Source organism: Salvelinus alpinus, chromosome 16 (genome assembly GCF_045679555.1).
Source record: "Salvelinus alpinus chromosome 16, SLU_Salpinus.1, whole genome shotgun sequence".
NCBI classification, from domain to species: Eukaryota; Metazoa; Chordata; class Actinopteri; order Salmoniformes; family Salmonidae; genus Salvelinus; species Salvelinus alpinus.
Window position 1 is genome coordinate 2,894,083 of NC_092101.1, and position 27,546 is coordinate 2,921,628.

The 27,546-nt window shown below is 41.4% G+C and overlaps 1 protein-coding gene across 29 annotated transcripts in view; it reads right to left on the reverse strand.

Moving 5' to 3' along the window:
* Positions 1-27,546, reverse strand: part of adgrl2a (adhesion G protein-coupled receptor L2a) — a 531,217-nt gene that overhangs the window by 82,060 nt on the left and 421,611 nt on the right. For all 29 annotated transcript variants that reach the window (XR_011668247.1, XR_011668246.1, XM_071344492.1 and 26 more), the window contains exon 3: positions 12,307-12,520. Coding sequence is in view for 27 of the 29 variants with exons in the window: in XM_071344492.1 (XP_071200593.1) it covers positions 12,307-12,520 (214 nt within the window). In the remaining 2 variants the exon portion in view is untranslated. The remainder of the gene's footprint in view (positions 1-12,306; positions 12,521-27,546) is intronic.

The window sequence follows — 27,546 nt, forward strand, 5'->3', positions numbered from 1 at the left end:
GACAAGGGTATGGTATGATGTGAGTACAGTGGAGGTAAACCTAGGCATTGAGTGACGATGAGAGAAGTTTTGTCTCTAGAGGCACCAGTTAAGCCAGTTGAGGTCACTGCATGTGTGGGGGGTGGAACAAAGGGGCTAGCTAAGGCATATTGGGCAGGGCTGGAGGCTCTAAAGTGAAATAAGACAATAATCACTAACCAAAACAGCAATAGACAAGGTATATTGCCATTAGGGAGAGGCATGTGTAGCCGAGTGATCATAGAGTCCAGCGAGTAGCAATAGATGAGTCAGGGAGCCAATTCAGTAGTCGCTACTATGTGAGGCGAGCTGGAGAGACGGCGATTCAGACAGCAGCTAGCCTCCGGGGACGTCGCAACGGAAGAGGCTGTTGAAACCACCTCGGACGGTTACGTCGGCAGACCAGTCGTGATGGCTCGGCGGGGTTCCATGTCGGCAGTAAAGTGTCCGGGCCAATTGGCAAAAGAGGTATTGTAGTCCCAAGAATTGGCTGATGGACCTCTTTGGCTAGCCGGGAGACGGGCCTAGCTTCAGCCTAACTGGTGCTTGCTACGGGACAGAGATGTTAGCCAGGAGTAGCCACTCGGATAGCAGCTAGCTAGCTGCGATGATCTGGTGTAAAGGTTCAGAGCTTGCGGTAGGAATCTGGAGATGTGGTAGAGGAAAAGCAGTCCGATATGCTCTGGGTTGATATCGAGCTGTGCAGACTGGCAGGAATTGACCAGACTGAGGCTGGCTGATGTCCGAGTTAACGGTGATGACCGCTAGCAGTGGCAAACTGACTACTAGCTAGTAGCTAGTTAGCTGGCTAGCTTCTGAAGGTGGTTCCGGTTCTAATGTGTAGAAAATAGCTGATCCGTACCACATTGGGTGAGGTGGGTTGCAGGAGAGTATGTTCAGTCCGTAGATGGAAATTGAGATTAAAAAAATATACAAATATGTACGAAGAAAACTATATATACACGGGACGGAAAGGGACAAGACAAAACAGACGTCCGACTGCTACGCCATCTTGGAGACCATCCAAGTACTATCATTGTACCATTTACACCTTCTTTATCCTGTGCATGTGACAAATAAACTACCACATGTGAATCATTGAAGAGATGGGTAAGGCTTAAGAGGGTGTGAACGATGCTGAATGGGTGCAGACAAAGAACAGCTCTCCTGTAAGTGTACCAAAATATTCAAGGGCCATTTTCTCAAAAGTGGGGTTACAAGTTTATCAACTTTCAAAGCAGAATTACTTTCCCATTGTTCCTCAACTGCAGTGTATGATATACCATTTTCTAGCTCTCAAATGTTCCCCATGTTCACCACTTGAGCTTATGCCACATCGCAAATGTTACTATCGGTTTATTATAAAGGGCCTTTTTCTTCAACAGTAAATTTACCACACATCAAATTGCATCTTGGTGCAAGGATTTGTTCACAGAAAATGATGGTGTTTGGGGTAATAAAAAAACAAAGCCCTGGGGCCTATTCCGGCCCTGATACTAGGAAACAATGTATTACTAGTACAATTTTAAATATTAAAGTAATAATACTATAAATTACATATTATTTAAAATCTGTACTAAAACTGTATATCCTTGCAGGTCCACATATGCTGGGGAGGGGTCTCTGTTAAACATTTCTGTACATACAATCACCCACTTGAGCTGCCTAATTGCTTGCAGCTGGCCATTCTAATTGAGCTACAGCAGTCCTAGGGCTATTTTCATAAAATCATGGTGCTCATATAAAACCCGATATAAAAATAACTCCTAGTGCCAACAAGATCCATCAAAGTCATTGCGTCTATGTGATACTCTACAAGACAGCAGTTCATTATGTTGTGAACCGTTTTCGATTAGATGATGTGCTTTCTTATCTCAGATTAGTTGTGGAAAAACATTAAAGAAAGTAATGCCGACTGTGTGTCCTAAACATATGATGGCGTAATTATAAGAGAGAACATACATAATTGTATGCCAGTTGTCCCACATAGAGTTTTTCAGCTCATTTCGGCTCAAAAAAGGGCAAAGAACAGTACCCCATTTTGACTTGTGGAAATGTAGAAGATCAGACCTCCTGGCTATAACACTGACTTTGCATTCCAATACCCAGTGAAGATCATTATATGTTTTGAAGATAATTGATGTTGGCTGCTTAGGCATTGTTTATTGGATTTTCTTTCCAAATTTCCTAAAATTGCGATATAACACTAAAAGCTTAGTTTTTCTATTTGGATCATGAGTAAAATCATGCAGTATATGATTTGTTTTATTACAATTTTGAACCAAACGTGACCTTTGTCCTAAGGTTGTGGGACACTGACCTAAAGTAAATGTATGAAGAAAACAAATGTACTTCCCTTCATCTACTCTTGTATAACACATACGTTTATTTCAAGAAACAATAGTTCCCAAGTCTATTCATGATATTACCAAATAGTTCTGACTACATTTTGTCCCTAAAAGAAATATCCACTTGATGTGACATAATTCTGGGATTAAACAAAGAGTCAGCATTTGGGGACTATTGCACTGGGAAGGGTTCTCTTGCAATGAGGAAGTACAGAAGACATGGATGGAGCACATGGCCTGAACAGATTGTTAACTTCATCAGAAATATTTAACAAAATATTGCACTTCTCTGCCAATGAAATTAAAGGGGTCAGTTTCTTAGTCATTTTTTGAAGAAAAAAAAGAGTTGAATTTGAATTTATATATGAAAATAATTCATTTTTTATTTTACAATTTAAGTATAAAATGCAATGAAAACATGTTGTGGTGAAATCATATGGAAGGCTTACTGTTAAAAATAAGGCCCCAAATGGACCATATGTAACCGATGTGAAATGGCTAGCTAGTTAGCGGTGGTGCGCGCTAATAGCGTTTCAATCGGTGACGTCACTCGCTCTGAGGTCTTGAAGTAGTTGTTCCCCACGGCTTTTGTGGCGCGATGGGTAACGATGCTTCGAGGGTGGCTGTTGTTGATGTGTGCAGAGGGTCCCTGGTTCGAATCCAGTTAGGGGTGAGGAGAGGGACGGAAGCTAAACTGTTACATTGATGCTGTTGGCCCGTGACTGGTTACTGGTTGCAATTTGATCCTTTTAAGTGGTTATGAGTACAAAATGTATATACTGTATTAATTCTCCCACGCATGGTTTCTCACTCGCGGCAGGTGACCATTCCTCTGGTGACCTCTGAGTCTGTCTCTGCCCTCTGGGGAGGGTCAAATTTGTTTTATCTCTCCCTAGTGATGATGCAGGTAGATACAGTGCCTTCAGAAAGTATTCACACCCCTTGAATCTTTCCACATTTTATTGTGTTAGAGCCTGATTTCATGTCACTGACCTACACACAATTTCCCCCATAATGTCGAAGTGAAATTACTATGTTGGTTTTAGAAATGTTTAGAAATTAATAAAAAATGAAAAGTTTAAATGTCTTTAGTCGATTAGTATTCAACCCCTTTGTTATGGCAAAACTACAAATATTTGTTATTTGTATTACCTTTATTTAACTAGTCAAGTCAGTTAAGAACAAATTCTTATTTACAATGACGGCCTACCCAGGCCAGATGCTGGGTCAATTGTGCGCCGCCCTATGTGACTCCCAATCATGGCTAAAAGTGACTCAGCCTGGATTCGAACCAGGGACTGTAGTGACGCCTCTTGCACTGAGATGCAGTGCCTTAGACCGCTGCGTCACTCGGGAGCCCAAATAAGTTCAGGAGTAAAATTTATGTAACAAGTCACATAATACGTTGCATGGACTCACTCTGTGTGCAATAACAGTGTTTAACACGACTACCTCATCTCTGTACCCCACACATACAATTATCTGTAAGGTCCCTCAGTCGAGCAGTGAATTTCAACCGCAGATTCAACCACAAAAAACAGGGAGGTTTTCCTATGCCTCATAAAGAAGGGCACCTACTGGTAGATGGGTAAAAAAACAAACAGACATTGAATATCCTTTTGAACATGGTGAAGTTATTATTTACACTTTGGAAGGTGTATCAATACACCCAGTCACGACAAAGATACAGGAATCCTTCCTAACTCAGTTGCTAGAGAAGAAGGAAACCTCTCAGGAATTTCACCATGTGGCCAATGGTGACTTTAAAACAGTTACAGCATTTAATGGCTGTGTTCGGAGAAAATTGAGGATGGATCAACAACATTGTAGTTACTCCACAATACTAGCATAATAGAGTGAAAAGAAGGATGCCTGTGCAGAAAACATGCATTTTGTTTGCAATAAGACACTAAATTAAAGCTGCAAAACATGGGGCAAAGAAATCAACTTTATGTCCGGAATACAAAGCATTACATTTGGGGAAAATGCAAGATAACACATGACTGAGTACCACTTAATATTTTCAAGCATGGTGGGGGCTGCATCATGTTATGGGTATGCTTGTTGTCGGAAAACACTGGGGAGTAATTTTGGAGGATAAACAGACACTGGGAGACAAATTCACCTTTCAGCAGGACAATAACCTAAAGTCTCTCCTGAGTGGCTTAGTTACAGTTTTGACATAAATCAGCTTTAAAATCTATGGCAAGACCAGAAAATGGCTGTCTAGCAATTATCAACAACCATCTTGACGGAGCTTGAATATTTTTTTTAGGAATAATGTACAAATATTCTACAATACATTTGCAGAAATGTCAAAAAACATGTTTTCACTATGTCATTATGTGGTATTGTGTGTAGATGGGTGAGAAGAAAAAAAAGATTTAATACATTTTGAATTCAGGCTGTAACAAAAAAAAAAGTGGAATAAGTCAAGGGGTTTGAATACTTTCTGAAGGCACTGTATTGGGGTGGGCTGTGTTGCGCCCATTCCTGGTCCTCACTCCCTGCACTAGACCATCCATCCCCTTGGTTCCTCTCTGTCTGTCTAACCAGTTTCACTCCTCCTGACCGATTGCTACGTGATCCACCCTGGGAGGGCCCCCATCAGCCGTGCATCTTTTAGAGATTTCCCCACTGCTCTCCAACACACCCGGCTAGCCTCACTCCGAGCGAGACCCAGTCGACCCGTCCGTCTCAGTGGTCCTCCCATAGCGTTCCGACTCAGGGCATGGCACACCTAGGCAGCGCTCCTGGGGGGGGGGGGGGACCATCCTATTACGCACTGACGCCAGAGAACCATTACGTTTCTCAAACCCTGTCGTTGACTCTGTTATGTGCTATACTCCAAAAACCCTCCAATAGAACATCTCTCAAGCGGCTTCGGCTGTGGGTAGGTCGGGGCCTCCCACTGGGTGCCCACAAGTGTGCTTGGGTCTGATCAATCACTGGAGGACTGGGCCCCTGCACTTCGCTGTGTGCCCAGGTAAACCTCAATGTTGCAGGGTTGATCCTAGTTGACCCTGCCAGCATTTTATATCAAATAAAATGTGTGCCGAATACAACAGGTTTAGACCTTTCCATTAAATGATTAATTACAAGCTCTTAACCAACAATGCAGTTAAGAAAATAATTACTAAATAAACAAAAGGAAAAAAAGTAACACAATAAAATAACAGGGGGTACCGAATCAATGTGCGGGGGTACAGGTTAGTCAAGGTAATTGAGGTAATATGTACATGTACAGTAGGTAGGGGTAAAGTGACTACGCATTGATAATAAACAGCGAGTAGCATTAGTGTAAACGAATGCAAATAGTTCGGGTAGCCATTTGATTCATTGTTCAGCAGTCTTTTGGACCTAGACTTGGTGCTCCGGTACCACTTGCCGTGCGGTAGCAGAGTGAACAGTCTATGACTTGGGTGATTGGAGTCTTTGGCAATTCTTTGGGCCTTCATCTGACACCGCTTAGTATAGAGGTCCTGGATGGCAAGAAGCTTGCCCCCAGTGATGTACTGGGCCGTACGCACTACCCTCTGTAGAACCCTACAGTCGGATGCCGAGCAGTTGCCATACAAGACGGTGACGCAACCGGTCAGGATGCTCTTGATGGTGCAGCTGTGTAACTTTTTGAGGATCTAGGGACCCATGCCAAATCTTTTCAGTCTCCTGAGAGGGAATAGGCGTTGTCGTGCCTTCTTCACATACCAAACATTAATCTAAGCAAGTCCAAAGATGAAGCCGGTCTGTACAGTGAAAGTGTGAATGGTTCATTAAATCAGCTGTGGTTCGATTAATTGCTCCAATGTTACTTGGATAACTGTGGCAATTCTAGATGTGAGATAGTGTGCTGAAATTTGGGAATGTGTGCATTTAGCAGACGCAATACCTATTTTTTACATAGACAGAGCAGGTAATTTCCATGTAAAATGACCTATGAGCACCAGCATGTGAAGTTCATAGGAGCATGTCAAATTGGGTGTCAAATTAAAGCTAAGAGTCTATTTGTTTTTGAAATGATGGAATGTATACCAAATTGAACCACTATCCATCCTAAAAAATTTGAAATAAACTAAGGCTTTGATTTCTTGTTGAACAGATGAAAAACGGGTCTTAGAAAACATCTACCAGAAAAAGTCTTAAAAAGTATTAGAAATACATCATAACACAATCATGTTGAATTAAAGACCCCTGCCAACTATTATCAACACATATTTAGTTTTGGATCCATTTTTCTGCCTTCTGTAAGTTTAAGAAACATTGCCTTATGCCTTGGAAATTCCGTTACCAAAAACACACATAGCTTTTTGATATTTTCTTAGGATAATGAAAGTTCACAGAAGTAACAAGTAAAGGTAGACCTATCAATTAGTTGTAGTGTTTTTGTTTATGAATTATTAAGTGATTAAAACTCCAATTTTCCCCAAAATTGGTAACTGAATTTCTGCAATTGAATTGGCTACAATAGGAAATCATAGTAGTTACAAACCACAGTTGAGTACATAGGTTTGGAGAGTACTGCACAGCACAGTAAAGAAAAGTAGAGTATAGTTCAGTACTGTACAGTGCAGTAGAGTTCAGTACAGTACAAAGTAGAGCACACTAGAATTGAGTACACAATAATACTGTACTGAACTCTACTGTACTCTACTCGGCTGTACTGTACTGTACAGTAATCTACTGAACTATACTGAACTCTATTGTACTTAACTGAACTCTACTCTGTGCTGTGCTGTACTTTGATGTCCAAACACGTGAAACAGACTTCTATGATTGGTTCAGATTTGGTCTGGTCCGAACCAACCAAATGTGGCCTTGTTTGGTTGTAGAGCTCATTAAAATAATAGTAAGTGTGTAGAATAATACCCAAATATGCAAAGGAGGATATTGCAAATGTATACCTTTGTATATCTATTTAGGATACATCACCACACCATGAAGAGAATTACATTCTCTTCATGGTGATTCCGTTACAGGGTGTAAATCCACTTCACTTATTGTAGTTCAGTAACCAAAATATATTTTTTTCCAACGTCAATGTGTCATGTCATCGTTAACAACCCATTCATTTTGCAGACATAGTTGAATCTTAATTCGGAGCAGATTTTGGAAAACATGGACAAATAAAAAATGAGATTCAGTGACCAAACCACAGTTCTACCAGTATTTTTTTTGTGTAAAATTTCAGTGTAAATCGTTAAAAGTAGTCCTAGTGCATATAGTTGTATGGTTTGTTAAACTTTTAAATCAATGTTTTTGTTTGGCATACATTTTAAGTGAAGTGAGTCTCTGTTACTGTGGAATTGCCCTGCATTTCAATAATGCCTTGTGATCTTGGGTGCTAATTCAAGCTTTCCCTAATGATAGAATTATGAAAATGAATTGTTTTGCATTCATCCATTAATACGTTATGCAAACAATATGTTATTATAGTGTGAAGACTAGATAAAAGAAAACATACTACTCAATCCTAACTTCAAATACATTTGTTTTCCGTGGCTTTCATATAAAGCATGTATTGATGTCAATGGAAGATTTTCACAAAATATGATGTTATCTAGTGTTAGTACTTGGCTCAGCGTGATACAGTGGTGCGAATGGTCAGAATAGTTTTTTTCTTCTTCATTAATTGTCTCTGACTGGCATGAGCTGGTTTTAAACATACAAGAACCATTTTATCCAGAAAATGCTCAACTTTATTGGACAAGGTATGCATTAAAAACAAAACAAAAAGAGATAAATTATAACGTCAATGCAACCGAAAGCAGTCACTCGCTGATCCAGTATACTCGCTGACGGAAGTTTATTCCACACTATCACAATGGAGGGTCATTTTCCCATAGACACCTTTGTAAAGTCTGTGGAACCATTGCCTTTGTTCTAACGAGATACACCCTTTTCACATTATTGTGCCGAACCCATCCGTACTCTGCTAGCTCGGATATATTAATTTCATATTGCCCCTTCCAGCACGGTTCCAGCAACGATGGTGGATGTTTAACCAGGACCATGCAGTCAGAGGAGTTTGGCTTGGTTTGGCCGGCTCATTAGTGTGAAAAGGCTACTAGAGGCTTGGGTGAAAAGAAGTTGGAGAATGTCTAAGGACAATGTTTGATCCAGTGGGCACTTTCTCTGTGACTATACGTCTGAGCCTGTGTGCTACTCAGCAGGGTCACACACACGGGGTATTAAAACCGGATCAACCGTGGGAGTCAGCTATCTGACTTCATCAAATACGACTTGACAATAACCTGAATACAACGGCAACTCTGTTTTATTTCATTATTTCTTATTTCCCCAGACAGATTTGCCAGAGTTGCTGACAGCCTCAAATGATCCAATATCTTGGGTTGTGGGCGCTCGTACGTCATGCCATCCCATGCACTTTGTCTCACTGCAACCCTGTGTGACAAGACCTTGTGTATTAAGATGCACAGCTATACTACGGGTTGTTTACTGAGGTGTGCAGGTGTTCATATCTATTCCAGCCACATTCAAGCAATGCTTTGTGTAGTCAGAGAAAGTGCTCATTATTAGAATATTAGTCCATTTTGTATTATGAAAATCAGTGAATTGCTAAAAAGACTATCCTGAGCCCTATACTACGAATATAGTTTGAGGAGTTAGCGAGGCAACTTTGGTCAACTCAGAGTTCAACTTGGGATAACCGGTACCACGAAAGTGGCTCACCTTTTAGCCAGGAAAATGTATATGGCAATGAATCCTTCAGATCGAACCTGCTCCGGGGCAGGCTAACTCATGGCTAACTACATTTACCCTGAATGAAGAATCTAAGCAGCAAGGTGAAGACCAATTACATCAGATTCTCTCCCTCGCAAAGATAGCGTCATCATCCACTTCATTGGAGGAAGACAATCGATAACATATTTTATTACTCCAATGTTTTTTGTGTGTTAAAACGTAGTAATGTTAACATACCTATCACATCACACATTTAGTAATGACAAATGCATTTGGAACTTCAAGCACAGTAAAACGTCTGTATGAATTAATACATAGACCTGAAAACACTGGACACTTTAATAAACGGAACACTAGTCACTTTTATAGTGTTTACATATTTTGCAATACTCATACAGTTGAAGTCAGAAGTTTACATACACCTTAGCCAAATACATTCAAACTCAGGTTCACAATTCCTGACATTTAATCCTCGTAAAATGCCCTGTTTAAGGTCAGTTAGGGTCACCCCTTTTTTTCTAAGAAAGTGAAATGTCAGAATTATAGTAGAGAGAATTATTTATTTCAGCTTTTGTTTCTTTCATCACATTCCCATTCGGTCAGAAGTCTACATACACTCAATTAGTATTTGGTAGCATTGCCTTTAAATTGTTTAACTTGGGTCAAAAGTTTTGGGTAGCCTTCCATAAGCTTCCCACAATAAATTGGATGAATTTTGGCCCATTCCTCCTGACAGAGCTGGTGTAACTGAGTCAGGTATGTAGGCCTCCTTGCTCACACACACTTTTTAAGTTCTGCTCACAAATGTTCTATACGATTGAGGCCAGGGCTTTGTGATGGCCACACTAAATACCTTCACTTTGCTGTCCTTAAGCCATTTTGACAAAACTTTAGAAGTATGCTTGGGGTCATTGTCCATTTGGAAGACCCATTTGCAACCAACCTTTAACTTCCCGACTGATGTCTTGAGATGTTGCTTCAATATATCCACCACATTCTCCTCCCTCATGATGCGATCTATTTTGTGAAGTGCACTAGTCCGTCCTGCAGTAAAGCACTCCCACAACATGATGCTGCCACCCCCATGCTTCACGGTTGGGATGGTGTTCTTCGGCTTGCAAGCATCCCCCTTTTCCTCCAAACAAAATGATGGTCAGTATAGCCAAACAGTTCTATTTTTGTTTCATCAGATCAGAGGACATTTCTCCAGAAAGTATGATCTTTGTACCCATGTGCAGTTGCAAACCGTAGTCTGGTGGTTAGTCTTTCCTATGGCGGTTTTGGAGCAGTGGCTTCTTCCTTGCTGAGCGGCCTTTCAGGTTATGTCGATATAGGACTCATTTTATTGTGGGTATAGATACTTTTGTACCTGTTTCCACCAGCATCTTCACAAGGTCCTTTGCTGTTGTTCTGGGATTGATTTGCATTTTTCTCAAAGTACGTTCATCTCTAAGAGACAGACTCCTTCCTGAGAGGTATGACGAATGCCTGGTCCCATGGTGTTTATACTTGTGTACTATTGTTTGTATAGATGAACGTGGTACCTTCAGGCATTTGGAAAATGCTCCCAAAGATGAACCAGACCTGTGGAGGTCTACAATTTGTCTCTGAGGTATTGGCTGATTTATTTAGATTTTCCCATAATGTCAAGCAAAGAGGCACTGAGTTTGAAGGTAGGCCTTGAAATACATACACTGGTACACCTCCAATTGACTGAAATTATGTCAATTAGCATATCAGAAGCTTCTAAAGCCATGACATAATTTTTGTGATACAGTGAATTATAAGTGAAATAATCTGTCTGTAAACAATTGTTGGAAAAATGACTTGTGTCATGCACAAAGTAGGTGTCCTAACCGACCAAAACTATAGTTTATTAACAAGAACTTTGTGGAGTGGTTGAAAAACGAGTTTTAATGAATCCAACCTAAGTGTATTTAAACTTCCAACTTCTACTGTATGTATCCTATTCTATTCTACTGTATCTTAGTCTATGCCGCTCTGACATTACTCGTCCATAAATGTATATATTCTTAATTATATTCCTTTACTTAGACTTGTGTGTATTGTGTATATATTGTGAAATTGTTAGATATTACTTGTTAGATATTACTGCACTGTTGGAGCTAGAAACACAAGCATTTCGCTACACCCACAATAACATCTGCTAAACACGTGTATGTGACCAATAAAATGTTATTTGATTTAAAATAATTGTATTGATAGGAGTGGGAAAAAAGGTGCTTGTGCATTGATAACCACACCAATGCACACCAAAGTAATACAATAAGGATGCCACTTCTAAAAGTATATTTCACACGATAGCCTGCTGAATTTGCAATATAACTTTTCTTTAATTTTGATTTCGGCACAAATTAAAATGTGGCACTGACTTGCCCATGGATTGATGTTTCAGCAGTGTCTCAATGAACACCCATACAGAAAACGCATGTATTATAATACACACTGACTATACCAAACATTAGGAACACCTTTCCTAATATTGAGTTATCTATGTCTCAATTGTCTCAAGGTTTAAAGATCCTTCTTTAATCTGTCTCCTGCCCTTCAGCTACACTGATTGAAGTGGATTTAACAAGTGACATCAATAAGGGATCATAACTTTCACCAGGATTCGCCTACAGTATGTCATGGAGCAGGTGTTCTTAATGATTTGTACACTCAGTGTATGTCACTATATTAGGGGTTGGTATGGGCAGTTCGGCGTTTGACTAGCCATGTGTGACATGCAAGCGCAGTTACAAGCCTGCTAGAGTTAGGGGCACTGTCATAGTATGGATGAAGCCTGAGCTGGAATAGGAAGCTAACTGAAGCTGAGTAGATCTAGCTTGCTTCATAGTATACCCCTCTGTAGTGTGTAGTCCAGAGACTCCTGTCTGTACAATATAGACAGTGATGTAGTGTGTAGTCTACAGACTCCCTTGTAGCAGACACTGGGCATCTGGGAGCATCCAGTGGCCGTTCATGCCAAGGAGTCTGACGTTAGTCTTGGAATAGGATTTGCCAATGAAAGCAGTTGGAGAAGAGCAATCTCTTAATGGTGAGTGATTTTGGGTTGATTATGTCTGGGGGAAGTCAAAACTCATTTAAATGATGTTGCTGATAACTGAATATTGATATCCCATTTTGATTCTGACCACGTGTTAATCCAAATTGATTACACAGAAAAAACAGGTGTAAAAACAACAGTTCCCATCAGGAATTACAGGAGGTTTACCTTTGTGACATGATCTTGTAGGCGTCTGGCAGATAGCAGTTGATGTTCTCCATCTGGAAGGGGTCAGCGTCACAGATCTTGTCGTCAGTTCGGCCGTAGTTGGCACTTTCAATCATGATGACATCACTTCCTGGACAGCGTAGGTCGATCGGATAACCCTCGCAAGACAGCTCTCTCCTCACCAAGCCGAACGGCAGGGCAGCCCGGCTAAACCCTGAGGGAATAGAAGAGTCTTCTATCAGTACAAAAGAAAATCAAAGAGAGAAATGTAGCCACTCTGAAAGACTCACCAAGGCTGTAGACTGGAAAATGACTAAGAATTACAAAACGTGCTTGGCTAAGACAGGGATATGAGATGACAGAACTTCAATCTCACAAGTACATTTCCGAAGAACTGTTACCTCATTAAGTGTTTTACACTTATTCCCTTATTCAGAATCCATAAAACATTTGTGAAAGAGACGTGCAATGCCAAATTTATTGGGCAGCAGTAGAGCATCCCTCTTTTTAGAATACGTACAACCCCATTAGTATGCCACTGACATGCCCATAACACAGTTGTGACTGACTGACAAAGGTGTAAAAGGAAACGTCATAAAGCGGCATGAACTCTCAACCAAAACGAAAACTTTTGAAATATAGCTAATTGTTTTGGATCCTGAAATCACTGTATATCAATGATGAATATGAAAACTCTCCTTTAAAAATGTTACGTATTTTGATTAAAAGTTTCGGACTCTCCTTTTTAACTGAAATGTTGTCTATCAATTAGCTTTAACGACACCATTTGAAGCACTGCATTTAAGTTTCCGTTATTCTATCCATGGAAATTTAAGAGGGGGGGGGGGGGGGGGGCTTGTGTTCTGAAAATGTGAGCACGGCCAAATAGCTGTGCTTAAAATAGTTAACTATTTTGCTCCATTTTCTTCTCTCTCAATTCATGATTTTGAAAGGACAGCTTTCCTTCCATTCCAGCTATGAACTGTCACATCAGCTAATACATCACTCTCCAGAAATAGACTGAATTCTCCATAACTTGCCCATGACAATGGTTTCAGCGAGTTACAATTTAGTACAGACACAGCCGTCTGGCATTTGTACTGCTGAGGAGAACTCTTGCCACACATTGCCCTGTATATAATAACGTTGTTAGCTGTAACTTTTCTTTCTTGGTTGAAGCACATGTCGTTAGTGTTTACCAACTTCTTCCTCTCTAATGAGTCTGTGTTCACAGTCTGGTGGCTTGAAAAAATGTCATTACTCCTTTTCATACACTCATTTGTTGTGTAAGACTGGCAATGGCAACTCGGACAGATCCTGTCTGTGCTATCCTTGATAATTACCCAGGGCCTTTGCATTTCATAAATTAAATCGTTTATACTCACCAAGCATGAGCTCAAAGCAATTCACTTGAACTCTGCTAAATTGGCCCGCGAGGCTACGTTTTTTCTCTCCCATCGAATGCTTCATCAATTAACAACCAATAAGAGTACTTTGCACAATGTAATGCTGTACTACTGTTGTTAGAGACAATCAACATTCCGGGTTTTGTCCCTCTCTAGAAGTGCGACCCTGATGTTTTGCTAAGGAAGAATAATGTCAGCTTAGAATAATGTCAGTGTCTGATGCTCCCGCTTTTGTGCCAATAAGATGGTTTTGTTAATGTGCTCAATGCTTTACAGTGTAGATTTTAGAGGAAATAATGGTTGCATCACTATAGAGTCAGATTGCTGTCTTTAATAGTTGTATTAGTCTGTTATTTATGTTTGGAAGAACTAGAACATGTGGGAAAGAGACTATTTTGCTATTGGTCTTTTTTTGACATCCAACTTTCTCATCCGACCATTAAACATGAAAAAGAAAAAGCATTCAAGTCTGATAGGCATTCACCTTACTTCAAAGTCTGCTGTTTTTTCTTCTCCTCACTACAGTAGAAAGAAATTATGCTTTAGGTGATACACAATTCAGAGGTGTTGTTGGCTCGCGGGAAATCCTCAAGTTAAATAAAAACAAAAAAAACACGGCATGTCAGAAACATGATTTGACAACCAATCTAACGTTTATGTCAATGCATTCCAGCATAGCTCCATCATAAGTGAGTCACACACAATGTAATAACTAAGAGAACTTTTGTAATACATCAGGGTTCCCTATTATCCTTATTATTGGACATGAAATACTTTAAAAACGCCAGCAAATCAGCTACAAGTGATTTTAATTTTGGAAATCTGTTCCAAAGTATTCCCACACATAATAGAGAGATGTATTAGATATAATAATAGAGAGATGTATAATAGAGAGATGTATACAGATGTGTGTGATTGTATATACAGTGAGGGAAAAAAGTATTTGATCCCCTGCTGATTTTGTACGTTTGCCCACTGACAAAGAAATGATCAGTCTATAATTTTAATGGTAGGTTTATTTGAACAGTGAGAGACAGAATAACAACAAAAATATCCAGAAAAACGCATGTCAAAAATGTTATAAATTGATTTGCATTTTAATGAGGGAAATAAGTATTTGACCCCCTCTCAATCAGAAAGATTTCTGGCTCCCAGGTGTCTTTCATACAGGTAACGAGCTGAGATTAGGAGCACACTCTTAAAGGGAGTGCTCCTAATCTCAGTTTGTTACCTGTATAAAAGACACCTGTCCACAGAAGCAATCAATCAATCAGATTCCAAACTCTCCACCATGGCCAAGACCAAAGAGCTCTCCAAGGATGTCAGGGACAAGATTGTAGATCTACACAAGGCTGGAATGGGCTACAAGACCATTGCCAAGCAGCTTGGTGAGAAGGTGACAACAGTTAGTGCGATTATTCGCAAATGGAAGAAACACAAAAGAACTGTCAAACTCCCTTGGCCTGGGGCTCCATGCAAGATCTCACCTCGTGGAGTTGCAATGATCATGAGAATGGTGAGGAATCAGCCCAGAACTACACAGGAGGATCTTGTCAATGATCTCAAGGCAGCTGGGACCATAGTCACCAAGAAAACAATTGGTAACACACTACGCCGTGAAGGACTGAAATCCTGCAGCGCCCGCAAGGTCCCCCTGCTCAAGAAAGCACATATACATGCCCGTCTGAAGTTTGCCAATGAACATCTGAATGATTCAGAGGACAACTGGGTGAACGTGTTGTGGTCAGACGAGACCAAAATGGAGTTCTTTGGCATCAACTCAACTTGCCGTGTTTGGAGGAGGAGGAATGCTGCCTATGACCCCAAGAAACCATCCCCACCATCAAACATGGAGGTGGAAACATTATGCTTTGGGGGTGTTTTTCTGCTAAGGGGACAGGACAACTTCACCGCATCAACGGGACGATGGACGGGGCCATGTACCGTCAAATCTTGGGTGAAAACCTCCTTCCCTCAGCCAGGGTATTGAAAATGGGTCGTGGATGGGTATTCCAGCATGACAATGACCCAAAACACACGGCCAAGGCAACAAAGGAGTGGCTCAAGAAAAAGCACATTAAGGTCCAAGAGTGGCCTAGCCAGTCTCCAGACCTTAATCCCATAGAAAATCTGTGGAGGGAGCTGAAGGTTCGAGTTGCCAAACGTCAGCCTCGAAACCTTAATGACTTGAAGAAGATCTGCAAAGAGGAGTGGGACAAAATCCCTCCTGAGATGTGTGCAAACCTGGTGGCCAACTACAAGAAGCATCTGACCTCTGTGATTGCCAACAAGGGTTTTGCCACCAAGTACTAAGTCATGTTTTGCAGAGGGGTCAAATACTTATTTCCCTCATTAAAATGCAAATCAATTTATAAAATTTTTGACATGCGTTTTTCTGGATTTTTTTGTTGATATTCTGTCTCTCACTGTTCAAATAAACCTACCATTAAAATTACAGACTGACCATTTCAATGTCAGTGGGCAAACGAACAAAATCAGCAGGGGATCAAATACTTTTTTCCCTCACTGTAAATGTAAGCAAGGTTTGAAATGATTATGTTTTAGTCAAACGTTATATATGTTTGGGCTTTTTGTAGTCTACAATAATTAATTATTTCTAATTATGTTCTGGCCCTCTTCCCATCCGCTCAAGAAAAAAATTGTCGCTCGGCTGAATCTAGTTGATGATCCCTGTAATACATCAATCGATGACAATTTACAATTTGTATACTCACACACCCCTTTGAGACAAGTCAATGTATAATGTCTTTCTTTTATGTCATACGGTTTTTCACTGGAACAGCCTATTTTGCTTTTAGCACCAGTACGGTACATGTTAAACATTTTGAAAGCTCCTTTTCAATGTTTTCCCCTTAAAAATGGCTTTGTCCACAAATGTACTGTGAGTGAGCTACAAAACTGGTTTCAAGATTGTGGCACATTTTCAAGGTGAAGACTAAAATGACTATGGGGTTATACCCAGGACTTGTACTGTATTGGTACGTAACACATACCTAGTCTGACAAAATTTAACATTATTTACTATGTTTCCTCAAATTGAGAACTTTACATTTGCCTTTGGTGGCCACTGGCCAGTAGGCTTTTGCCAAGCTTCAAATGTCATGAATGTTTTGATCATATTGCCAACCAGAGCCATGCACAGACCTTTGGAGGGGCAGGTGCTCGCTCAAAGATTATTTTTTTTTTAACCACAACATTTTTTTTTTTACCCAAATTCTCTACTGCTAATACTTCAGAATTCTGTACTGCTCCCTTTAGTCAAATTTCATTTTTTGTTTTAATAGACCTTTCTTTTTCAGCAAAAACCTACTGCTCACAGAGGGCAAGGTTATCAGCAGATTATATAAATCAGCTATGTAGTTAGCTAGCTAACTGTTAGCTATGCTGTTGTAACAATTTAACTACTCTTTACTTGTGTTTGAAGTTTGTTCTGCTGCTAACATTCGCAGTAGGCCTTTTGCAACTGAAAGACAATGCCCAGAGCTTACCCAAGATGTTGCACAACGATTGAAGTCAATAAATCATTGATTAAGTCAAAGCATGATATATTTGGGCTTGAAGTGGAGACTTCTTGAAATGCTTATGCAATTAGCTAGCAAACACTTGCTGTGATAGCTGGGATAGCTAACGTTAGCAGTGATACATGTGTAACGTTATGGTATCAAAACTTCGTAGTGAAGTGAGAGGTCATAGTTACATCTATTTACAGGTTTCTATCACAAGAGAGAACAGCTGCCAGACAGACACGCCACAGGCTTGCAATTTCTCAGCACAGAATCTGTGTGTCTGGCGATACAACACCACTAGCATGCATGCCTGAAGCTTCAGTGCCTACTCGCATTCCAGTGAAAATGCCAAGAGTGGACTATTCCACTGATGACTACAGTTATCAGTTATCACTGACATCATCTGCAGCACGGAACTGTAAGATACTTTGTAGTGACCTTGTCATGGTCATGTATGACTAAATGTGTTGTTGCACTAATACATTTGATAGGTGAAATGTATTGCTGTGCCAAAGTACTAGATCTAGACTAATGTAGACAGTGAAAAAAATTGTACCTCACACCTGCAATCTTTTATCACTGCTACAGAGTCCCAGACACGCCTGTTCTTATGGTGAGGAAGTGCATTGTGTACGAAGACTGCCTGCTGCAGCTTTTCCAATCTTGTCCAGTTTGCACCAGAGAATGTGAAATCATGAAGCGGTTCCAAGTTACCCTGATCGGCATTGCCCAGATTTGCCCTCACTGTGACAACACCAAGATGTGGACGAGTACAACACCCCTGCAGGCAACCTCCACCTGACTGCAGGTATAGCTTTCACCGGCTCTTCTTTTGCTCAGACAACAAGGTAAAGCAAAATATGTTCTAGTGTAATCTGAAACCTTGGATGTAAGTATATAATGCTGATCTACATTTTTATGTGCTTCATTTCTGTTTCAGTTCCTGAATGCGCTAAAAGTGCAGACCATTTGCAAATAAACCGACTACAGCCATCAGTGAAAGGTACTGCATCCAACCACATACTGGCAGTGGAAGTCGGAGTAGAACGTCCTCCTCCAGCAGTCTGTCGGGGAACCTGTGGATCTGAAAGCAGACTCACCTGGCCACTGTGCAAAATGTGTTTTGTGAAATATATTTGCACGCTGTCTACTTTTTGAATTCCATGTGGACAAAGGCACACACATGCCTGCATGTCCTATGCATATTTGACCATACACACACACATACAAAATGTCCACACTTCTCTTGAGTTGGACTGACATTGACCTCAACATCTAACATCTAACAGGGTCCTACACCATGGTCAACTTGAACATCAATCAGTGGAGGCTGCTCAGAGGAGGAAGGGGAGGATCATCCTCCTCAGTGAATTTCTTAAAATAAAAAATTGTAAAACATTGAAAAACTAGACTAAATATATTCATGTCACCAAATAATTGATTAAAACACACTGTTTTGCAATTAAAGTCTACAGTAGCCTCAACAGCACTCTGTAGGGTTGCACCATGGTGTAGCCGGAGGACAGCTAGCTTCCGTCCTCCTCTTGGTACGTTGCCTTCAATACAAAACCTAGGAGGCTCTTGGTTCTCAACCCCTTACATAGACTTACACAGTAATTATGACAACTTCCGGAGGAAGTCCTCCAACCTATCAGAGCTCTTGCAGCATGAACTGACATGTTTCCATCCAACCAAAGGATCATAGAAGGAATCTAGTACTGAAAGCACAAGCTACAGCTAGCTAGCACTGCCGTGCATAATATGTGGTGAATAGTTGACTCAAAGAGAAAGAAAGACAACAGTTGAATTGTTTTCAACAAATTCATTTCTTCAAAAATGAAGGAGAAGCAAGAGAGAGAGATTGAAAAAAATGACACTTTCAGTTTCACTTACTTAGCTAGCAATTGCAGCTGGCTAGTTTAGTTACGCAAACACTCAAACAAAGGGATTCGATGTTAGCCAGCTGGCTATGACTATCCAACACAACACTGGAATTCTTCAAGTCAAGGTAAGCTTTTGGTTTTATAAAATTATTACTACCGGGGCCCGACGGTCTAACTGCTTACTGACTATACACTGTAACGTTACTGATTGTAGCGGGTTTACCAACGCATTAGTTATATTACCTATGTTGACTAATACTTTACTTTAGCTAATATGGGGGACAACGATGTAGGCTGTGTATAGCGGTTATGACATGGTTTGGCTTGGAAAGGTTTTTTCGCCTGGTCACATACAGCTGATGTGTTGTTCTTTAAAGTCCAATGTGGCTACTATGATCAGGGGTGTATTCATTCCGCTGACTCTGTCAAAAAATATAAATACCTGAATTTGTCCAATAGAAACTAATTTGCATCTGTTGGAATAGTGATTACACCCTAGATAAGCTAGATGCAGGCAAGAGTGTGCAAGGCTGTATTGAATGTGTCACTGTGTGTCATCTGAACATTTTCTCTTGACCTACGTTGTAAGCTTTCATTCATAGGCTAAGTTGTAGGGAATATGTGAGTATCACGTAGTAGCCTAAACCTATCGATGTTACACTGAACTGGACGAATGGAATATGAATGAGAATCATCCAACATGCTGTAATAGAAATAAGGCCTTGCTCATGAAAAAAAAAGTGTTCTCCCTCATCATAAACGGCACTGACCGCCACTGACATCATTAGTGTTGGACGTACAACTTGTACAGGTGAGCTTTTCATCCATGGAGTACCTTTTTCTGCCTAGATAGGCATCGCTGTGTCATGTTGGTAATGGCATCTCTGAACACTGATTTGGAAGCCTCTGCCCAGCCGAACAAAGATTGAAGTAAACATTTCCAATAATACTGTTTTTCGCTTACACAGAGCAACAATGTTGGCAACAGCTTGAGAATGGAGGAGGGACTGCTGAGGAGCCTTGCTGCCCTGGAGGAGGCAGATGTCAGCATTGGCTCCATAGTCACAGATCGACACCCCTCGATCCAGAAGTACCTGAGGGAGGAGAGGCCTGACATCAAGCACTACTACTACAACCACCTGTACTGGTTGGCCTCAATGTCAAAGTGTGGTGAGAAGATGGTGGCAAGGTAGACATCGGTAGCTAACCACATCCAGGATGTTCACAGTCACGATGACGACATATTCCCAAACTGCCTGCACCAACCCCTTACAGGCGCAGAGACCAGGGATTGGCTCAAACCGAGTATGTGTAAATAGTTGTGTGAACGTTGCTTATCCCTCTATTTGTGAACCTTTGTGTTTAACAGACTTACAACTACTCTATTCAACAGGCACCGGTGAACTCTGCGTTCTACATTTGGTGGGGAGACCAAAATTAGGTAGGTTTAGTCTGACCTGTTCAAACTACAACATAGAATATATAATATGATACCCACAAATAGATACTAACTGCCACTGGTAATAGTACAGTGACTATGTGTGTATGTGTTCACAGATGTATGGAGACTTGGAGTCCAGACCGACAGACGGGATTGATACGGATGACTCTGAATGGAGAGAGACCTTGCACTCAGCATTAAGACACAACTTGTATTTACTAGACACAACTTGTAAGTATTTTTTTAAATATTTCATTGTATGCTATTAGTCAACAGGGGGAGGGAGAAACCCTGTGTGTTACGTACAGGGTTGTTAATTCTACATGGACCTGTTACTAAATGTGGAAGTTATCCAAACACCTAGTTTATAATATCTACATAATTTCAGCAATTGCACTCTTATTACTCTGTAGGCTACTAACCGATCCAAAGCTTCCTCTGGCATCTAACCATACATCTATCTGCCTGTAGTTATTGGACTCAACCTGCAGGACCCTAGGGTTGAGGCAAACACCCTTATACCCAGGTGTGTCATGCACGACACTCCTCCTGCCACCTGAATGCACAGATCCATAACCTGTAATGCATAAACACCCACTGGAGACTTGAGACAGCACAGCTTTGCCTAGAGAGCTGTGCAGTGTGCATGTCAGTGGGTAGACAGTCAAATCCTGTCCCTGTGGTGAGGGGGTGTAAGACAGCTACAATACACAACTTATTTTGATGCTCGGTAAAGTGTATGCATACTGTCTTCATGTAAGCACATCAATATGATTTTGTTTTAACAGTAGAAACGTTTGGTTTGTGTAGCACCACCACACACACAGAATTAGAGTGGACAAATCAACATAATACACAACATACCTCTGCAACCTCCTTCGAGCACAAGTTCTGAAGCTTGGAGAGATTTGTGCAATGTTCATAAGTGAACCCGAAGGGGATATTTATATGAGTAGTTCTGGGATTAGTCACCCTCTACAGATCTAACAGCAGACATAAGGTTGCTAGCTACTTTTGTAGCAAGGTGTGGAAGCAAACGAGTGACATGACACACATGCAGAAAATGGCTCTTGCCACCTTCTGCATAACTGGATTTGATGGAGAAATATCAGCTAGCATGTCTAGCTAGCTGCAGATATAGCTAGCTCAAAGGAGGTTGGTGGCACCTTAATTGGGGAGGACGGACTCATGGTAATGGCTGGATGTATCAAATACATGATGCCATTCCATCTGCTCTGTTCCAGCCATTATTATGAGTCGTCCTCCCCTCAGCAGCCTCCACTGGGCTAGCTAGCCGTCAGCTTGGCTAAACATAGAACGTCAGTGCAGGCGTTAGCGTACAGAACAGAATAATAGCTACCATCGCTCGTTCTGATTTAGGGCTAGCTAGCAGGGGGAAAAGCAAGCCAAAGAACACCATCCCAACCGTGAAGCACGGGGGTGGCAGCATCATGTTGTGGGGTGCTTTGCTGCAGGAGGGACTGGTGCATTTCAGAAAATAGATGGCATCATTAGGGAGGAAAATTATGTGGATATATTGAAGCAACATCTCAAGACAGCAGTCAGGAAGTTAAAGCTTGGGTCTTCCAAATGGACAATGACCCCAAGCATACTTCCAAAGTTGTGGCAAACTGGCTCAAGGAAAACAAAGTCAAGGTATTTAGTGTGGCCATCACAAAGCCCTGACCTCAATCCTTTAGAAAATCTGTGGGCAGAACTGAAAAAGCGTGTGCAAGCAAGGAGGCCTACAAAACTGACTCAGTTACACCATTTCTGTCAGGAGGAACTTATTGTGGGAAGCTACCTGAAAAGTTTGACCCAAGTTAAACAATTTAAAGGCAATGCTACCAAATACTAATTGAGTGTGATGACAGAAACAAAAGCTGAAATAAATAATTCTCTCTACTATTATTCTGACATTTCACAATCTTTACATAAAAGTGGTGATCCTAACTGACCTAAGACAGGGAATTTTTACTAGGATTAAAATGTCAGGAATTGTGAAAAACTGAGTTTAAATGTATTTGGCTAAGGTGTATCTAAACTTCCGACTTCAACTGTATTACTTTGTGTATAAGGAAACTAGTGGAAACCCTACCACACAGAGCCCACCTTACTGCTGTCCACCACCCACTCAGCAATTTTAGGTTTTCTGTTGTGTGCCTCTCCTCCATATTCTCAGTTGTCAATACGTACTTCATGTCCAACTTCTCATCAATGTGATGGTTGCAGTGATGTGTGACAGCGTGTTCATAGATGTCCAACAATCTGTTGTTAACGCCACGTATGGTGGTTTGAGAGCGCCCACTTTGTACAATTTCTCCATCAAGGTCGTCACGGTTTTTCGACATGGCATCTTGTAGTTTTGTTCCCGATATGTCATTAGCATATTGAAGCTGACATCCTATATCATTGACAATGGCTGCATATCAACTCTCAATCATTTCTGTCATCAGCGTTGTGATTTTCTCACTCCATCCCTTTATGGCACCGCTGCCAATGCCTCTCTTTCAGCATTGCACCTGTACTGCCACTGTAGCTCATTTCCACCTCGCAAAGTTTGCATTTCATCACCTCATTTAACTTCTCAAACTATTGCCATGCAGGACTTCGCTGCTGTCGCTTTCTCGTCTCACTCTCTGCCATTTTTCCAACTGTTAACGATGATAACATCCGGAGACCTTTATATCCATGGCAAATCATTTGAAAGATGCATATCTCCTCCTACTTACAGCATAGTTACGTTAGATATGTTTAATTTACATTTTTGCCTTTATGATGATGATGATGATGCTGATGATGATGATCGGGACCTGTTAATGGTCGTTTTGTGATAACTGCACTGTGATTTTACATTTTGTAACAAATTTAAACGAAAAACTTTAACGATTCCAAATGTGTTTAAACGTCACACCCCTAGCTATTACCATGTAGAGGGTCGTTGCCGATTGCTTTAGCACTTGAAACCATGTTTTTTTCCAATGGTCTACATTGGGCTGCATTCCTGTTTGACTCAATTTACTTCACATGGATCAAATAGGTTGCAGTCGTGTAAATCTGAATGAGATATATTAGCTTGCGCTGCCCTACTTTGTGACTGGAAAATATCTGGTTCTTGAGCCAAAAATGCATGCCGTCAGAGTTTGATCCTCTGCATGTGTGATGCCAAACCACCCATGCTCTGCGTCCCAACAACACTGTTAAAACACTTAAATCACTCTGCAGTGCCTCTAAAAATCCAGATTCTGGTTTTATGACTGAATCCTGGTGCAGTCATTGTGCTTTAAGTACAAAAACAAACCAGCACGACATAGTTAAGGAAAAGATAATTAACTCAACAGCAAAGAGTCATGATCAACTCTCGATAGGTTCCATTTTCTATCATGACACCTCTTTAATGTCATCATGTTCTTGTTAAAAATCCCGGGACATTAAACAGCAACATGTCAACAGCAAGATGAGTGCAGCAAAGTTGACATGTTTCTGATTCATGTCCGGAAATGTTGAACATCCAAATAGTTCATACATCATAGAATCAAAGTGTTGTTCGGTAACAACGTCCAAAAAGCCTCGCAATTGATTAGGCCCGAGGTTGAACTACTTTCTCACCCTGGTGTTGGGTTTCGCTCCAGGACAAGGGGATGACTGACAGACAAATCAATACAATGATGGGTAGCTTATATCTGGTCAGGCTCACTACCTTATTTCCGACTAACGGTATGGTGTACATGTTAGGACATTCTCCGTCTTTAACCTTCCCTACTATTTTATTTCAGACCAATGGTACATTGTACATGTTAGGACACCCTCAATTTCAAACCCAAACCCACTAGTTTATTTCAGACCAATAGTATGGTGTCGATTTTAGGACACCCTCAGCACTCAATCAGGTGATTGAAGTTCTGGTTCTATCACACCTAGAGTGCTGTCCAGTCATGTGGTCATTTGCAGCAAAAAAATAGAAACAATCTCCAAACTCACTCAAAACAGGGGTGCCAGATTAGCAGTTCATTGCTCTATCCGTATGAATGTCAACCGAATGCATCTTAATCTCTCATGGCTTCCCATTGAAAGCAAATTAGTATCCAGTCTAGATATTTTTTAGGAATGTAGTAATTTTCAAGACACCAAATATTTTTTAAGACCACAAGCAATGACCAAACCACTAAACCAGACAGGCAAGTTCAGGTCATATGATACCCCCCAGACCAAGGACAAATCTCCTCAAATATATAGAGACATCACTAAATGTAATTATTTGCCAAATCACATTTCTCAGACAAAAAGTAAACCAACCTTCAAGAAAACAAAAAAATAACATCTAATGTGATCGGTCATATGACTGGACAGATACTAATCCCATTGAAGTTAAATGTATCAAATCAAATCACATTTTATTAGTCACATGCGCTGAATACAACCTTACAGTGAAATGCTTACTTACGAGACCCTAACCAACAATGCAGTTAAAAAAAAATACGGATAAGAATAAGAAATAAAAGTAAGACGTAATTAAAGAGCAGCAGTAAAATAACAATAGCGAGACAATATACAGGGGGGGTACCGGTACAGAGTCAAAGTGCGGGGGCTCCGGTGAGTGGAGGTAATACGTACATGTAGGTAGCGTTATTGAAATGACAATGCATAGATGATAACAACAGAGAATAGCGGGGGGAGGGGGGGGGGTATGCAAATAGCCATTTGATTAGGTGTTCATGAGTCTTATGGCTTGGGGGTAGAAGATGTTTAGAAGCCTCTTGGACCTAGACTTGGTGCTAAGGTACCGCTTGCCTTGCGGTAGCAGAGAACAGTCTATGACTAGGGTGATTGGAGTCTTTGACAATTTTTAGAGCCTTCCTCTGGCACCGCCTGGTATAGAGGTCCTGGATGGCAGGAAGCTTGGCCCCAGTGATGTACATTACCCTCTGTAGTGCCTTGCGGTCAGAGGCTGAGCAGTTGCCACACCAGGCAGTGATGCAACCAGACAGGATGCTCTCGATGGTGCAGCTGTAGAACCTTTTGAGGATCTGAGGACCCATGGCAAATCTTTTCAGTCTCCTGAGGGGGAATAGGTTTTGTCGTGCCCTCTTCACGACTGTCTTGGTGTGCTTGGACCATGTTCGTTTGTTGGTGATGTGGACACCAAGGAACTTGAAGCTCTCAACCTTCTTCACTGCAGCCCCGTTGATGAAATGGGGGTGTGCTCGGTCCTCTTTTTCCTGTAGTCCACAATCATCTCCATTTTCTTGATCACATTGAGGGAGAGGTTGTTCTTCTGGCACCACACAGCCAGGTCTCTGACCTCCTCCTTATAGGCTGCCTCGTTGTTGTCGGTGATCAGGCATACCACTGGTGTGTCATCGAGAAACTTAATGATAGTGTTGCAGTTGTTTCTGGCCGTGCAGTCATGAGTGAACAGGGAGTACACGAGGGGCGTGAGCACGCACCCCTGTGGGGCCCCTGTGTTGAGGATCAGCGTGGCGGATGTTACCCACCCTTACAACCTGGGTGCGGCCCGTCAGGAAGTCCAGGATCCAGTTGGAGAGGGAGGTGTTTAGTCCCAGGGTCCTTAGCTTATTGATGAGCTTTGAGGGCACTATGGTGTTGAACGCTGAGCTGTAGTCAATGAATAGCATTCTCACATAGGTGTTCCTTTTGTCCAGGTGGGAAAGGGCAGTGTGGAGTACAATAGAGATTGCATCATCTGTGGGTCTGTTGGGGCGGTATGCAAATTGGAGTGGGTCTAGGGTTTCTGGGATAATGGTGTTGATGTGAGCCATGACCAGCCTTTCAAAGCACTTCATGGCTACAGACGTGAGTGCTACGGGTCGGTAGTTGTTTAGGCAGGTTACCTTCGTGTTCTTGGGCACAGGCACTATGGTGGTCTGCTTAAAACATGTTGGTATTACAGACTCGTACAGGGAGAGGTTGAAAATGTCAGTGATGACACTTGCTAGTTGGTCAGCACATGCTCGCAGAACATGTCCTGGTAATCGACGAGCATCAGAGCCGGTGTAGTACGATTCGATCTTAGTCCTGTATTGATGCTTTGCCTGTTTGATGGTTCGTTGGAGGGCATAGTGGGATTTCTTATAAGCTTCCGGGTTAGAGTCCCACTCCTTGAAAACGGCAGCTCTAGCCTTTAGCTCAGTGCGGATGTTGCCTGTAATACATGGCTTCTGGTTGGGGTATGTACGTACGGTCACTATGGGGACGATGTCATCAATGCACTTATTGATGAAGCCAATGACTGATGTGGTGTACTCCTCAATACCATCGGAGGAATCTCGGAACGTATTCCAGTCTGTGCTAGCAAAAGAGTCCTGCAGCTTAGCATCTGCTTCATCTGACCACTTTCTTATTGATCTAGTCACTGTTGCTTCCTGCTTTAATTTTTGCTTGTAAGAAGGAATCAGGAGAATAGAATTATGGTGAGATTTGCCAAATGGAGGGGGAGGGAGAGCTTTATATGCATCTCTCTGTGTGGAGTAAAGGTGGTCCAGAGTTTTTCTCCCCTCCGGTTGCACATTTAACATGCTGATAGAAATTTGGTAAAACGGATTTAAGTTTCCCTGCATTAAAGTCCCCGGCTACTAGGAGCGCCGCCTCTGGGTGAGCGTTTTCTTGTTTGCTTATGGCAGAATACAGCTCATTCAATGCTGTCTTAGTGCCAGCCTCTGACTGTGGTGGTATGTAATCAGCTACGAAAAATACAGACTGTGGTCTACAGTTTATCATGAGATACTCTACTTCAGGCGAGCAATAGCTCGAGACTTCCTTAGATATCGTGCACCAGACTTCCTTAGATATCGTGTAATGTATTTTAAGTTCTGTGTTGGGATCCAGGAAGATTACATTTTGTGGCCAGCTATTGGGAATCCTAATAAAAATTCAAATTCAAGCCTCACCCTACTAGCTTATTTCAGACCAAAGGTACGGTGTCCAATGTCTATTTTAAGACACTCTCAGTCACAAGACTGAGT